At 40.1% G+C, this 15,940-nt stretch overlaps 1 protein-coding gene across 4 annotated transcripts in view; it reads left to right on the top strand.

The window, feature by feature from the left end:
- Positions 1 to 6,909: 6,909 nt before the first annotated feature.
- SPAST (spastin) overlaps positions 6,910 to 15,940 on the top strand; it is a 51,982-nt gene continuing 42,951 nt past the window's right edge. For 2 of the 4 annotated variants that reach the window (XM_040496450.1, XM_040496451.1), the window contains exon 1: positions 6,915 to 7,453. In XM_040496450.1, coding sequence (XP_040352384.1) covers positions 7,039 to 7,453 — 415 coding nt within the window. In that variant the 5' untranslated portion in view covers positions 6,915 to 7,038. Of the gene's footprint in view, positions 7,454 to 15,940 lie in introns of all 4 variants that reach the window. The other 2 variants (XM_040496454.1, XM_040496453.1) reach the window with 2 other exon arrangements.

Raw genomic sequence — 15,940 nt, forward strand, 5'->3', positions numbered from 1 at the left:
AGTAATGAGGAGAGTAAATGGAGAAACTTAGGTATCTTTACCAGAATATAGGATAAGAGTTAACCTGACAAAGTGGAGAAGAAGATCTCAAGGATAAAGAAGGCTTCCTGAACCCACTGCTGTTGGTTTGAAAACATACAATTCCGTTGGCGTGCCCCAACACTCACCTGGTGCTAACAGTTCCCATTACCCTGCTTTTCATGTGCGCTAAACATGCCCTGCCCACCATAAATACAGAAATGTAAGAGTGTATTACTATAACCAAGTACTCCAAGTGATGATTGAATGTACTCTCTCATAATCTAGATGGCCATTTCAGGGCATTCATTTAAAATTCTGTATTAGCTACCTCTGCTTATGGTTCCACATCATCACAGTTTGAAAACTCACGTTGAGCAGGTTAGGTAACAATTTGTACTCTTACACCTACTACTATTTCAAAACCATGAGCTCACTCACGCTTTCACTAAGAACAAATCCTCTGTGAAACAGAGAATCTCAAACTGGTGTCTCAGTTTTGTTTTGGTTTGTTTGTTTTTAAATTTTGAGCCCATATCTCCTCAGCTATAGATTTCACATAAAAATTGAGAATTCTCATTTCTCTTGAGATGTTTTAAAAATCTGGCAACAGTACACCAATATTCTTTTTTTTTAGTTTTTTTAAATGTGTATTTATTTTTGAGAGAGAAAGAGAGACAGAGTATGAGTAAAGGAGGGGCAGAGAGAGAGAAGACACAGAATCTGAAGTAGGCTCCAGGTTCCAAGCTGTCAGCACAGAACCCTACTCAAAGCTCAAACTCATGAACCAGGAGATCATGACCTGAGCTGAAGATGGATGCTTAACCGACTGAGCCACCCCGGTGCCCCAGTACAGCACATATTCTCGAAAAGCAAAAATCAGCTGGGGCTGATTAACAGCAGCCCTGTTTCATAAGGGGATGCTACTCTGATTTCTTATAAATTTCATCGTTGATACCATGCATACATTTTTGAATACCACAACCACAGGGGCGCCTGGGTGGCGCAGTCGGTTAGGCGTCCGACTTCAGCCAGGTCACGATCTCGCGGTCCGGGAGTTCGAGCCCCGCGTCGGGCTCTGGGCTGATGGCTCAGAGCCTGGAGCCTGTTTCCGATTCTGTGTCTCCCTCTCTCTCTGCCCCTCCCCCGTTCATGCTCTGTCTCTCTCTGTCCCAAAAATAAATAAAACGTTGAAAAAAAAATTTGAATACCACAACCACACCTGGAACTCCTGTATATGTTTCATCACTGTTGCTAGTTGCTACTTGAGTTTTTTAGATACTGTATCAGATAATAAATCTGATTTTACCCCCTCCTATAATCTTGGTACCTTACTCATTGCCTGGCATGCTGTCAGTGCTTAATATCTATTTGTTGAACAAGTAAATGAATAAAATGCATCACAATGTGGACTCAATACAGAGAAATGATTAATTGCCCACAATTAGGTTTTTGCTTAACACAGCTATTGGATAATAATCCCCCAACTGTTACTGTTACTGTTTTGTTTCTCTCTTAACTTTTCTGAAAAGTGGTCCTTAATATCTGTCATTGGACCCTACTTCTGATAATCCAGTGTCTCTCAAGCTGAAGGTTTGAGGAGTTCCTTAGAAGAGAAGTAGAGCTAAAATAGCCAAACCCCCCCGCCCAAAAAAAAACAAACAAAAAAAACTATCTGGTGATAATCACTTTGTAAATAAGTTAATGGGTTAAAGTGATAAAATGACCAAATGTCCTGGATTAGTTAGCACAGTACTCAGCTCCTCCTTTTTGTCCTGGTGAAACTGGCCCAGATTCCATTTAAGATTAAGTGTCCTGCAAGTCCTTACCATCTGCAAACTGGGAGGCTGTCCCACTGTAGGTTAAATGAAAAGGTCAGGATCTTCAGTCCAGGCAGACTATAAGGCCAGGATAACAACCAGGCACTGTTCTTCTTGAAACAAATTTAGGAAGATGTCAATTCAGAAAATGGATTTGACTGGGGTATAATTCCAAGAGGCAGAAGATGTGTAGAGCTTACTAAAAATTGAGATCCCAGGAAAGTCTGATTTCTGGAACAGCACTGTAGGTGTAAAAGACAGAACATTTATTGATACCTCTTATATCGTAGATATTATGCTGAAGGCTTTAAGTGAATTCTTTCATTTTGTAATTTCATTCTTATTCCACTCATTTTACAGAGGAACTACTCAAAGAACACGTTCCACACTACACAGCTAATGACTGCCAGAACCAGGACACCAAACCCGTCTTTCTGACTCTCAATCCCATATTTTTACCACACAAAAAATTGGCAAAGGTATATTGACACAGTCTATATTAAGCACAAGTGAATAGCAGAGACCTAGCAAGGGGGAGGCCAGAGGCCAGAGACTTAACACCTGGACGCCAAGGGAAAAAAAAGATCACTCCTGCTCTAGGGGCCAAAGATATATTTATTTCATAATTAATAATATATAAACAGACTATGTAAAAACATTTTCCTTAACTCCCTGAAGTACTATGTATCTTTAATATGTGATGTTTGGGCAAGTAACAGACTTTTAGAGCCTCAGGTTCCTTATTTTTAAAGATGTAGACAGCAATGCTTACCTCAAATAGTGATGGTTGAATGAGACAGTATAAGTTAACCTGCTTAGCCCAGAATATGGAGTCAATAAATATTAGCAGTAGTACTAGTCATCATCTTATTGTTCCTGTTACCCTAAAATTGTGTTAATTTACCTCACGATTAAAACTAAGAAGGTTTTTGTGATTCAGCAAAATGGTTGGGAGATGCTTTCTTAGATGAGTAATCCATCTACAGTTTAAGCTGAAATTTTAACTTGAGATAAAAGGAAATTTTACACATAATCACTAGGGTAGATTATTTGCAAAGATGGCCACAATAATTCCATATAGAAATTCCCCCTTAGCAGTGTGAATTTGTCACTCCTCCATCAAGTGTAGAATTTATTCTCCCATTTCTGGCTTTGGAGTTGGACTAGCAATTTGCTTTGATGACAGAATGCAGCAGAAATGACAATGTGCAGCTGTGGGGTTTAGGCTTTAAGAGAACTTGCACTTCCACTCATACTCTCTTAAAAAATTTTTTTTTAAATTTTTTAAACATTTATTTATTTTCAAGAGAGAAAGAGAGCACATGCAGGGGAGGGGCAGAGAGAGAGGGAGACACAGAATCCGAAGCAGGCTGTAGGCCCTGAGCTGTCAACACAGAGCCCGATGCTGCTGGGCACTAACCCACAAGCCGTGGGATCATGACCTGAGCTTAGGACGCTTAACCGACTGAGTCACCCAGGCGCCCCTCCACACATGCTCTCTTGAAGTCAGATGCTATGTAAAGAAGTCTGGAATATACTGCTGGAGACACATACCCAAGCCAACAGCTACCACTGCCATTTGGGCACATGAGTGAGGATAGTTAGGCCAACCAGGCTCAATCAAGCCATCAGATGACTAACATCTACATGAATGACCTCAGGCAAGGCAAGGCCAAAAGAATTGCCTGCTAAACTCAGCCCAAATTGCTCATCCACAAAATCATGAGTAAATAAATGGCTGTAATCTTAAGCCAGTAAATTTTTGGAGTGGTTTATTACACAGCAACAGACATTTACAACAATTACCTGTTTGAATTGTTTTTCAAATTATTGATTTTTTTTAATTTTTAAAAAATGTTTATTGAGAGACACAGAGAGTGTGCACAAGCAGAGGAGAGACAGAGAGAGAGCAGAAGACACAGAATTGGAAGCAGGCTCCAGGCTCCGAGCTGTCAGTGCAGAGCCTGATGTGGGGCTCAAACCCACGAACCGTGAGATCATGACCTGAGCTGAAGTCTGACTGAGCCACGCAGGCGCCCCTCAAATTGTTGGTATTTATTAAGTGAGTACTATAAGCGAGGCATCAGGCTAGGTGCAGAAAGTAAGCCAAAATGGGTAAGGTTTGGTCACTGCCTTGAAATAAGTTTATCATCTATACCAGGAGGTGACAAAGCATTTAAATAACTGTCACACAAGGCAATATATTAGAAGAGTCATAGAATAACACAACCAAATTGTCATAAGAATTAAAAAATAGAATCATTTCTGCTGCAGGTGATAAGGGAAGGATTTACTGAAAAGATAACATTACAGGGGTGCCTGGGTGGCGTAGTCGGTTAAGCATTTGACTCTTGATTTCAGCTCAGGTCATGATCTCAAGGTTTGTGGGATCAAGTCCCAAGTGGGGCTCTGTGCTGATAGCATGGAACCTGCTTGGGACTCAGTCTCTCCCTCTCTCTCTGCCCCTCCCTCCTCAAAATAAATAAATATTTAAGAAAAGAAGATAACATTATGGTTAAACCATGAGAGATTTTGACAGTGGAAGTAGGAGGAGAAGCAATTCTAAAGGAAAGAAAAATGACACAAGGAGAACTGTAGTCCTAGGAAAGAGCAATGAATGTTTGGAAACTTGCTAGTAATTCATTTTAGTGGATTATAGTATATATGTAAATGTGAGAGAACCATTCTTCATTCAACAACTTATCAAGCAGCAACTTCATTCCAGGCACTAATCTGTTATTATGTAATAGATGTGAAAGCTGAGTCACTCACTAGTCCAAGATCATAGAAAGTGGTGGAGCAGGGATTTAAATGCAACCAATCTGACTCCAGATCCACTCTACTGTATGCCATGTCTTGGCAAGTTAAAAAGTTGTTTAAGGAAAAACAAAAACAAAACTGGCACCATCAACAGTTGAATGGTAAAATAAATTGTTGTAAATTCATATAGTGGAAAACCACATAGCAGTGAAAATAAATGTACTATACCTATACAAATCAACAAGGAGTTATCACAAACACTTAACTATTGAGCAGAAAACTGCTAATTAAGAATACATGTGGTATGGTTGCATTTGTATAAGGTCAAAACCAGGCAAAACTGTACAATATATTGTAGAGAAATACATACAGACATTGCGAAACTAAAATGAAAGGCAAAGGAACAATGAGTACAAAATTTTGGACAGGAGCTTCCTGGAAAGGGGGAGATTGAGATTAGGGAGGGGCTCACAAAGTGCTTCAAGGAACAGGTCACATTAGTTTTTCTGAAACTGGATGCTGTTTGTTTCATTATTTTTCTTTGTACATATAAGTTACACATATCTTCTTTGCATGATATATGTATAAATATAAGGGATTTCACATTACAACAAAAGTACTATGGTGTTCAAAAGAGAAAAATTAGGAATGGAAATTAATCAAATATGAAGGAAAGGACATTTCAGAATGAGGAATTGGCAGAAGCACACAGGCAGGCAAAGGGGTGGGGAGCAGTTGGAGCGAAACAGGGGGTAAGTCATTTTTGCAATAACCTATGTTTGTAGGGAGGTAGTGGTGGGAAAAAATTAGACAAAATTTTTCCAAGCCAGATTCTTGGAAGCTGGCATGAAGCATTTATAAACCTCACTCTGTCAACAATGGGGACTTTATCAGTTAGGATTCCTTAATTTTAGGCAACAAGAAACAACTATGGCTAACCCAAGTAAAAAGAAAAAGAGAGGAAACAAAAGAGAGATAGATGGAGAAAGGGAGAGAGAGAAACAGAGAAATAGAGATACAGGCTGAATAGTTTATTGGATAGGTTACACTATCAAGTGACCAGTCCAGGAGACTGGCAGCTCTGGGGATCTCAATGAGATGAACTGATAGACTAGCTCTTTAGAGCAACTCAGTTCCTACTATCTTTTATCCCAGTGTGTCCATCCAAGATTCCAGTTTCTAGGAGAGTATATTAACCTCATGTTTCCACTTCTGTGATGTGGGAGGTTGGGTTCAGTGCTTGCAGCTCATTGGAATACAGGCAGCAGAAGTGGGTAGGTAGTTCCCCAAAGGAAGGGACATCCAGTAGATTAAAAAAAAAAAAAAAAAAAAAGGTCCAGTCTGGACTCTTTAGTAAGCTGTGGGGTGATTACTGTGCAAAACCTAGGAATGTCCCTATTCAAACGAATTAATTCTTCAAAATAGACATCTAAACACATACTAATTAAACCTCTAGAATCGTTCACTTCATTCCAGTGAGCTAACATTTTTGTTTTCGGTGACCTTGAGTTTATACGTCTCTACAATTGCTTCTTTCTCAGATAATAATTCCCAGATTGGTACCCTTACTTTTTTTTTTTTCTTTTTAATACAAAATAGAATCATACCACACCGATCGGTAATTTCCTATTTTCACTTAACAATATATCCTGGACACCTTTCTTTATCAGTACATATAGGTCCACCTCATTCTTTTTAAATGGTCCACGGAATTACATATAGGTATTCCAAAATTCATTTAATCATTTTCCTATAGATGGACACTGAGAGTGTTTTCATGGTACCCATTACTTTTGAGATGGAACACAGGTGAACCATCCCTTGCGGAAGACTGGCAGAAAATGCTGAAAGAAATATAAGAAAACGATGACAGTGCGAGATAGGAGCCCTGCGAACTAGCAGAACGACCCCAAGCCGCAGCTGTACCCGCCTGCGTTGAGGAGTTGATGACCAAGGTTCCCTGCTAAGCAGTTGCCGGGGACAGCGTTGTCAGAAGAGCGACCAGTCCCTGAGGACAACGTAGCCGAACTGTACCTTGGGAACAGTAGTCCCGCTGGGAAGGGCCCAAAGGGCGGGAACTGCACACGCGCAGTAGGAGCTCGGGTCAACAAAGACGGCGGCGTGCGCGCGCGCGCCGGAGAAAGACATGGGTGTGCGTGCGCGTGCGCGGTCACCGCTCGGAGCTACCAGGAGGCTGAGAGGACACCGAGAGGGAGGGGCAGGAGCTACCGACCGCTGGAGGAGGAAAGGGGTTGTGCTCTTGGCCGAGCGCGGAGAAAGGGGCGGAGCCTGCGAGCAGCGCGTGGAGGTGCCGAGCTCCTGGGACCGGCGGGCGCGCGGGCGTTTGTGGCCCTCGCCGTCCCAGTGGCCGCCGCCGTCGCTTGGTCGCCGTCGGTCTGCGGGAGGCGGGTTATGGCGGCGGCGGCAGTGGGAGCTGTGAATGAATTCTCCGGGTGGACGAGGGAAGAAGAAAGGCTCCGGCGGCGGCAGCAGCCCGGTGCCTCCCAGGCCTCCGCCCCCCTGCCTGACCCCCGCCCGTCCCGCCCCCAGGCCGGCCCCCCCGCCGGAGTCGCAGCATAAGCGGAACCTGTACTACTTCTCCTACCCGCTGTTCATAGGCTTCGCCCTGCTGCGGTTCGTCGCCTTCCACCTGGGGCTCCTCTTCGTGTGGCTCTGCCAGCGCTTCTCCCGCGCCCTCATGGCTGCCAAGAGGAGCTCCCGGGCCGCGCCGGCGCCGGCCTCGGCCTCGCCCCCGGCACCAGTGCCGGGCGGGGAGGCCGAGCGCGTCCGAGCCTTCCACAAACAGGCCTTCGAGTACATCTCCGTTGCCCTGCGCATCGATGAGGACGAGAAAGGTAACTAGGGGGCTGAGAGGAGGGGGGGAGGCGGCGCCAGGAAGAAAGCGGTGGGGTTGTCGAGGGATGGCAACACCTGCGTCCCTTTGCTCTGGGAGTGGGCAGTGCACCCTCGGAATTGATCCACCCCACCAGACGGCTTCACCGCGGTCAGACCCTCGTCCTGTTCTCAGTTAAACCTCCCCCCATTCAGCCACCCTAGCTGTCGACTTTGTTTCAGACACCAGCCTTCCCCTTTACTTCGACATGACCCAAGTCCCTGAGACAGCCGGACGTGCTAGTGACAGTGACAGTTGTCCTAGAGTGACCACACGGATCCTTTCTAGCACTGTAAACAGTGTGTGGCTTCCTCTGAGCCAGGTTTCCAAAAGGTTTTGGTATCGGAGAAGCTGTGCCTTGTTAGAAGCTTTTAATGAAAGCAAGGTACTGTAGTGTCAGAAAAAAAAAAAAAAAAAAGAACAAATGGTGACTTAATTTTGAAAGGAACAGCTGCATCGGATTATAGCTAAATTGGCATTTTGTTTGAAGTTACAGGACAGGCATTTTATCAATAGAATGACTCCCAAGTGCTTTTCTATCAAGTTCTAGTTTAACGTGAAATTTGTGTCTTGTTTGATTTTATGTAAATCAGTATAACAAGGTTGCCTCTAAGTTTCTAAATTGAAATGTTAAATAAATGAACAGGAAAAACTTACATAGCTCGTTTTATAATAAAACTTGAAGCAAAGATGTATATCTTTTTTTCATCTCCCTCTTTCCCACTTTGAATGAAAGCAAAATCTATATCCTTTAGATTTTTTAAAGCGTTTTTAAGTGGTTCTGTGCACCAAGCACTGTACTATTAGGTTTGTGTGTATTACCTATTTAATCCTCACAATTACCCTGTGAGTTAAAAGTACTGTTAGTATCAGCATTTTACAGATGAACAAACTGAGTCCCAAAGGATTAAAGCATTTCAAACCTATGCTGATTGCTAATGAAAAAAATTTTTTTATGGGAGATGAGAGCTGAAGTTAGAAGACGTCTTAAAACATTTTGAAAATCCCTCCTTTCATCTCTCTCTCTGGTACGCTGAGGTCTTCTTTTTCCTGTAACTACCAAAGAACATTTTTCTATCCCATCTCAATTAGGTGTTCACTTACATTGTCAGAAAGGAAAAAAAAAAAACCAATCTGCTGTTCATTTGCAATATTTCACCACTGTCAACTGCAGAAACTGTTCTAGAATTTCAGTTTTGTTGAAACCTATTTCCTTTGGATTTAAGGAAAGGGACAGGCATTCATGGTTTTTGATTGTTAGGACAGTGGAGGTTAAGAGAGTTCTAGGAAAGGACACCTCGCTGGCTCAGTTGGTGGAACACACAGCTCTTGATCTCAGGGTTCTGAGTTTGAGCCCCCCGTTGGGTGTAGAGATTGCTTTAAAAAAAATCTTTATTAAAAAAAAAAGTTATAGGAAGGAGTTCTGTTTAAGAACAAAAATACCATGTGTTTGTGGAAGGAAGTTTTTTGTTAACTGCTTTATGCTGTACCACCACTTAGGAACATCCAAGGATCCTTGGTGAGGATGAAGAGTACCATCGTCTCTTCCTAGAGAAGCACTGTTTTATTGCACTATCTGGTTACAGTAGGGTCTTCAGAAGTTTACCAGTCTAGGTCAAAAGATGGTTTAGAATAGAGGGAAGATCTTTAAAGGTAGATTCATTGTAGTATTTACAAAAAGAATGCCAGAAAATATAAGGATATTTTATTTAACACTGAGTGATGGGAGTTAGGAGGGAGGTAGGATAAGAGGAGAGGGCAAGGAAAACCTAGATATGAAAAAAAAAAAAAAGATCTGAGGCTATTAGATTTAAAGAGAAATCAGTTTCATGTGAGGGATAAGTGACAGAAGTAGAATTTAGACTTTGTGTTTCATACTTATAATTTATGTTAGAGTATCATATGTATGCCTGCATCTATTATAGTTAAATCCTCGTAAAATATTTTTTAAGTATAAATACTTAAGCAATCCATGGACCACATCACCCTCATTCTACCGATAATGTTTCTATTCAAAGTTTTTTGCTTTATTTTAGTTTCTAAAAGATGTGGGAATGGGCTTTGGTAACTCTTCAGTTTGAGTTCTGCAACTGATGCCTTATATGCCAAAAGTAATTCAAACTGAAACAAATTATTCATTTTCCTTTAAAAATGAGTTAAAGCTAAGTTTATATTGTCATGGTTCTCTTCTATCTCCTATTTTTTCTTCAGAATATTGAAACTTTTTGTACTTGAGCCTTAATCCAGTAGTTGCAAGAGTTCACATTTGAAGCCTATTTATCTCTCAGTTGTCATTGACAATATAGAAGAATACAAGAATTTCATTCTCCCTCTTTCCCACTGTGTTAAAATACTGTATATATGAACAAATAGAACCCTTTGAGGCTGCTGGGTGGCTCCGTTGGTTAAGTGTCTGACTCTTGATCTTGGCTCAGGTCTTGGTCTTGGGGTCGTGAGTTCAAGCCCCACACTGGGCTCTGTGCTGGGCATGAGGCCTACTAAAAAAAAAAAAAAAAAAAAAAAAAGGCAAACATGAATTGTCTTTAAATCAGTCATCAAAGGTTTCCTAACTCTGGTAAACCATCAAGGGGCTAGTAATGTGATGCACTGCTATTCCCTTAGCAACTTGATTTAGCTTCTAAATGTGCTGAAAGCCACTTTGTTTCTGCAGGTGAAGTGCGCTATTTCAGACTATAGTGGTGTTAATTAATTGAAACATTTGATGCCTTGAAGTAATAAAGGCCAAATTAAATCTTATTTTAATAAAGTAGTGTATACATGTGGTTTATATAGTGACTGCTTATTTTGTGTTTTATTCTTTTGGCATACTCAGCTTTGATACTGAATTTTCATGAATTCCTAAGTTTGTATGAAGCCACACTATTTTAAACAGAGAAGAATAACACAGCAAATTCTGTTTACCTAATGTAAGGATAGTTGAGTTCTATTCATTAAAGCAAGAATTTATTGGATACTAATTCATTTGCATAGCTCTGCATTCTCGATGCTACTTAAGAAAAACTCACTTCCTCTCCAGTGAGATAAGACGGCATTTGCTATGTGATTAATAAAAGATGTGTGTGTTTTCATGCATTTTATATATCTCTCATTTTTGTCAAGGAGTTAAATAATTTGTGGATATATTTTTAATTGTTGAACATCTTTGGAAAACTGATAACCTTTTATATTCATCATGTGTATGGACAAACTGAAATTTAAAGAGTGAACTCACATTAGCAGAACCAGGAACAGAGTTTAGGTGAACTTAAGAATATTGTACTTTCTGCTTTATACTAGGCAGGTTCTCTATTTTGTAATGCTTGCACTAGACCCTTTGGAATACTTGGGGGAAAGGAGGAGGTTGTCATAGTGGGTCTTTGGATTAACCGGAACATGACCGAACATGTTTGGCATGACTCCTGCAAGTAGTGGTGCAGGTTTTGTAGGTGTGGTTTGATTACCTGGAGTATGTAGAACTTGACAGTAAGGGCCCAGTACGTTGTATGAAAGAGAGAGAGTTGGTTTCTCAGGATATTGTAGCGCTGAAGAACCTGGCATCAAGGCCAGAAATTGTCTAATAGAATCTTTTTATATTTATTCCCAGTTTATATTTAAAGCAGAATTTTGAAAAATTGTCGTATAATTGTGTAATTCCCTATAATTCATCCTTACACTGTTTATTTATTTATTTAAAAAAAATTTTTTTTTTCAACGTTTATTTATTTTTGGGACAGAGAGAGACAGAGCATGAACGGGCGAGGGGCAGAGAGAGAGGGAGACACAGAATCGGAAACAGGCTCCAGGCTCTGAGCCATCAGCCCAGAGCCCGACGCGGGGCTTGAACTCAGGGACCGTGAGATCGTGACCTGGCTGAAGTCGGACGTTTAACCGACTGCGCCACCCAGGCGCCCCCATCCTTACACTGTTTAAAACATGCACAAAATATTTGCCTATCTGTATTTTCAGAAGGTAAAGATAGAGAATAGAGAAAATAAATGTCAGATTTGGTATGCTTTCTTTTACCCTTAAAACCTGCTAGTTACCATGTTGAAAAGACTGATTTCAGACAATTTTCTTGGGCCTGATGATTATGCTCTGAAGTTTCTATGATTAGAACAAGGAAATAATTATTCTGATGGATGGACATTCATATAATATCACCCTTTTCCAAAAGAATAACATCATCTTTTATTAAATACACAATAAACATTTCACATTTCTCTTCAAGACTAGTTAGTGGCATTTGCACTAAAAAGACAAAAAGGCAGCCACTGTTAGGAACTGTATCCCTTGCTCTGTTTTTAGATCTTTTTTATTGCAGTTTATATTTTTCCTAATGTAAAATGTAGTTAAACCCTATAAAACTCACCTGGTAACTAGATTCCTAAGAATCTATCCAGATGAGTCATCTAGATGATAGTTGAGGAATAGTCAGTAAATGGATATTAAATTATTAAATTATTAAAATTATTAAATTATTGACAAAGGATCTTCCCTAACCTTTCCTACCTCTTTTTTCTACTGTCATATTCCCCGTGCTCCATCCAATCCAGTAGTTGGCCTTTTGACTTCTAGCAAAGTATGGATTCTCTATTTTTCTAATGGTTTCCTCTTTTTTTGGCTTACAATTCTCCTTGACCTATATAATACCCGTGAAATTATTAATGTGCTAATGTAGCCTATTTTTTCTCTTTGTGGATTAACTGCTCATGCTAGATATCCTATAGAATAAAACTTTGAGCAGACTCACATGTCAGCAGTTGTTCTTTCTGGTCAATGAAGAAAGAAAAATAGCAAAATCTATGATTATCTTGGAGACTTGTTTTACAGCTAACTAGGTAGAGCATAGACATTCTAAACTTATTCATGTATCTTTCCAGCTCTTCTACCGATACTTAGAATGCTACAATAGAGAGGAAGAGAAGTAACTGTTGTTTTTAAGTGGGTTTTGTCAATGTCTTTCAGTCAACCATCGCTAGGAACACACACCTGTAATTGAACAGGTGCGATTTATCATTGAAGCAGGGAGAACGTGCGCTGTGGAAACCATGGCATCCTAGGGAAAGGGTGTTGGAAATAACTTACTCTAGGATTTGGGCTTGTATTGGGTGATTTTGAGGAGGATTTAAGGAAGTAGAGTTTTACTCTGGATTGGATGATATGAGGAGGTGGAGATATTCTATGATTAAGTGTGATTAAATGTGATTTAGGAAGAGGGAAGAATAGAATAAGGCTCAAGCTGTTACTGGTTGAGAAGCACTCATTAGGCTGAAAAGGGGGGTGTTTGGTGTCTCATGGCTTGGACAGTGTTCATGTTTTGTCTGTGTCTTGTGTTTGTCTTGATCCATCACCATCATAGAGTAGCCTTATCTGATGCTAATGTTGTATGAAATTGTTTATGTTCGAAAGAACACCAGACCTAGGTGTAATGCCAGATCAACTCTTAGTTACACCAGACCCTAGCTGATACTGATAGTACTAGGCCAGCTCCTGGGTGTTAGGGACTGCTTTCCTCTTCCTTAGCTTTGAGGGTCTAATTTTATCCTTTTTTTAATTGCAATGCCTAATATCCAAAATGGCATTTGAATTCTGACTGTTTAAGATCTTGGGCAAGTTACTTACTATACTGAGACCATGTTTGGAAAATACTTAGTGCTTGCACCTAGTAGGTCCTCAGAAAATGGAACTACTGTTTTTAATTTCAACAGTCCTCTTAAATTATAACTCCTAGAGGTTATGTTAGAACATTGTTTTAAACCTTCATACCTAGTTTCTGTTACCATTTTTAGGACACAAGTGCAGTGTAAATTACATTTGGGAAAGAAAGAGAATTATCTGAAGAGTGATATAAAAATCTTTTTGCTAATTGTGACCCTTAGTTCAGAAAAAAAGTTGGAAGTCTCTGCCTAAGCTCACTTAGTGTCTTAGCTTCTTATTATAAAAGATATAAAATTAATGTTTTTGTACTTTCTTTAAAATTTTGCTAAAGTTTATTTTGAGAGAGAGCGAGAGCATGCGCACATGCACGTGAGCAGAGACGGGGCAGAGAGAGACAATCCCAAGCACGCAATCAGGCTCCACACTGTTAGTGTAGAGCCCGATTCAGGGCTCAAACTCATGAACCATGAGAACATGACCTGAGCTGAAGTCAAGAGTCAGACACTTAACAGACTCAGCCACCCCGGCGCCCCAATCTTTCTGTATTCATATATGAATGTAATGCAAGCTTTTTGTGGAGAATTTGGAAAATAGAGAAAATGCACCGAAAAAAATTAAACTTACCCACTACCCATAGTAAATACAAAAGACTTTTAAAAAGATAAATTAATTGGCATTCTTGAGGTTTAAAGAAAATGTCCAAAACCGAAATGATTTCTTTACATGGGATTCAAAACCTTTTAATTCAAAACATGGGAATTAAATGGGAAAATAAGTTAAAAAATATTTTTTAATGTTTATTTTATTTTTGAGAGAGAAAGACAGAACATGAGTCAGGGAGGGACAGAAAGATAGGGGGACACAAAGTCTGAAGGAGGCTCCAGGTTTTGAGTTGTCAGCACAGAGCCCGATCAGGGGCTCAAACCCACAAACAATGAGATCATGACCTGAGCCGAAGTTGGACCCTCAACCGACTGAGCTACCCAGGCGCCCTGGAAAATAAGTTTTTACTTTAGAAATAAACCTTGAAGTTAGAAAGTGAATGCAAGTGTGACTTTCTTGCTGAATTAAAACACAGTAGAAAGTGTCCTTTTCAGGGGCGCCTGGGTGGCTCAGTTGGTTGAGCGTCCAGCTTCAACTCAGGTCATGATCTTGTGGTTCATGAGTTTGAGCCCCACATTGGGCTCTGTGCTGACAGCTTAGAGCCTGGAGCCCGATTCGAATTCTGTGTCTCCCTCTCTCTCCACTCCTCCCCTACTCGTGCGTATGCACGTGCTCTCTCTCTTTCAAAAAATGAATAGACATTAAAAAAATTTTTTTTAAATTAAGTGTCCTTTCCAGTGATAGTGACCTATGAGAGAATTAATCTGGGGGCTATTTGCTGATGCTTCGTGGTCCCTGTGGTTTCTTAGTATTTAGCACACAATAAAATCTATTGTAGGATTTTTAAAGATACTTGTTACACTTGCAAGTTGCTAGCAGAAAATTGTGTAGGAAAATGAATATATTTGTTCCCTGGAATTTTTTGTAGGCGTATACTAAGGACTAAATAAGTAAAAGCAGTGGCTTTATATAACTTAAATGAGGAAAACACAAGAACGTACAACTGTGCATGCAGTTAAGAAGTAGAAGGATTTAAATTAGTCAACCAACAAATGTACTAAGTGTAATAAAAATAGTAAAAGTAATGTTTACATGCTTCTTTGTTATTTAAAGTATTGTCTGTCACATATCCTATTTCATTTGATTTTTGACATAACTCGGTTAGGTAAAAAAATGTCATCTTGGTTTTAGGTCAGGAGACTAAAGCTCAGAGAGATTGACTGACTTTCCCCAAGTCATACAGCTATTAAATGATGACCAATGGGGTGCCTGAGTGGCTCAGTCAGTTGAGCGTCCGACTTCGGCTCAGGTCATGATCTCACGGCTCGTGAGTTCGAGCCCCTCGTCGGGCTCTATGCTGACAGCTCAGAGTATGGAGCCTGCCTTGGATCCTGTGTCTCCCTCTCTCTCTACCCCTTCCCCATTCATGCTGTCTCTCTTTCTGTCAAAAATAAATAAACATGTAAAAAAATTTTTTTAAATGATGAGTGAGGACTTATGTCCCCATCTTCTTACTTACTACAAACACATATCCTCTCTCTCTACCTCAAACTACTCTTGTTTTGACCCTCCCTCTGGCAGTGTGGGTACTACTACTATATGAATGAAAAAGATGAAGTAGATAATTCATAACTTAGTCCACTATATTTACCTCTATTTATTTATATTTTTTAAATTAAAATTATTTTGAGAGAGCGAGCGCAAGTGGGGAAGAGTCAGAGAATCCCAAGGATGCTCCATGCCATTATGCAGAGCCCAGCATGGGGCTCGATCTCACAGATCATGAGATTGTGACCTGAGCAGAAATCAAGAGTCAGCCCCTTAACTGATTGAGCCACCCAGGTACCCCTAGACTTACCTCAAATTTAAAGACGGATGTTGTTAGTATTTCTGTTGCTTGTACAGTAGCACATACTCAAAAATTAAAATAATGAACAAATATAGGGAGTGAAAATCCTCTGTAATCTTAGCCTTGGGAAGATGATTGCTAATAAGTTATCTGATTTTGTTTACTTATATAAATGTAAGTATTCATTAGAGGAAACAAATGTTATAGTAAACTGATCTGTACCTTTTCAATGTATTGGGACTCTCTTTGCATATCAATATATCTGATTTTCTCCTGTTCTTTAGTTTTTAGGTAAACTTTGATTAACTTATATATAAAGTGCACAATTACTTTATTGCT

This window comes from Herpailurus yagouaroundi, unplaced genomic scaffold, assembly GCF_014898765.1.
Source record: "Herpailurus yagouaroundi ecotype Mexico unplaced genomic scaffold, PumYag 188, whole genome shotgun sequence".
Classification (NCBI taxonomy): Eukaryota; Metazoa; Chordata; class Mammalia; order Carnivora; family Felidae; genus Herpailurus; species Herpailurus yagouaroundi.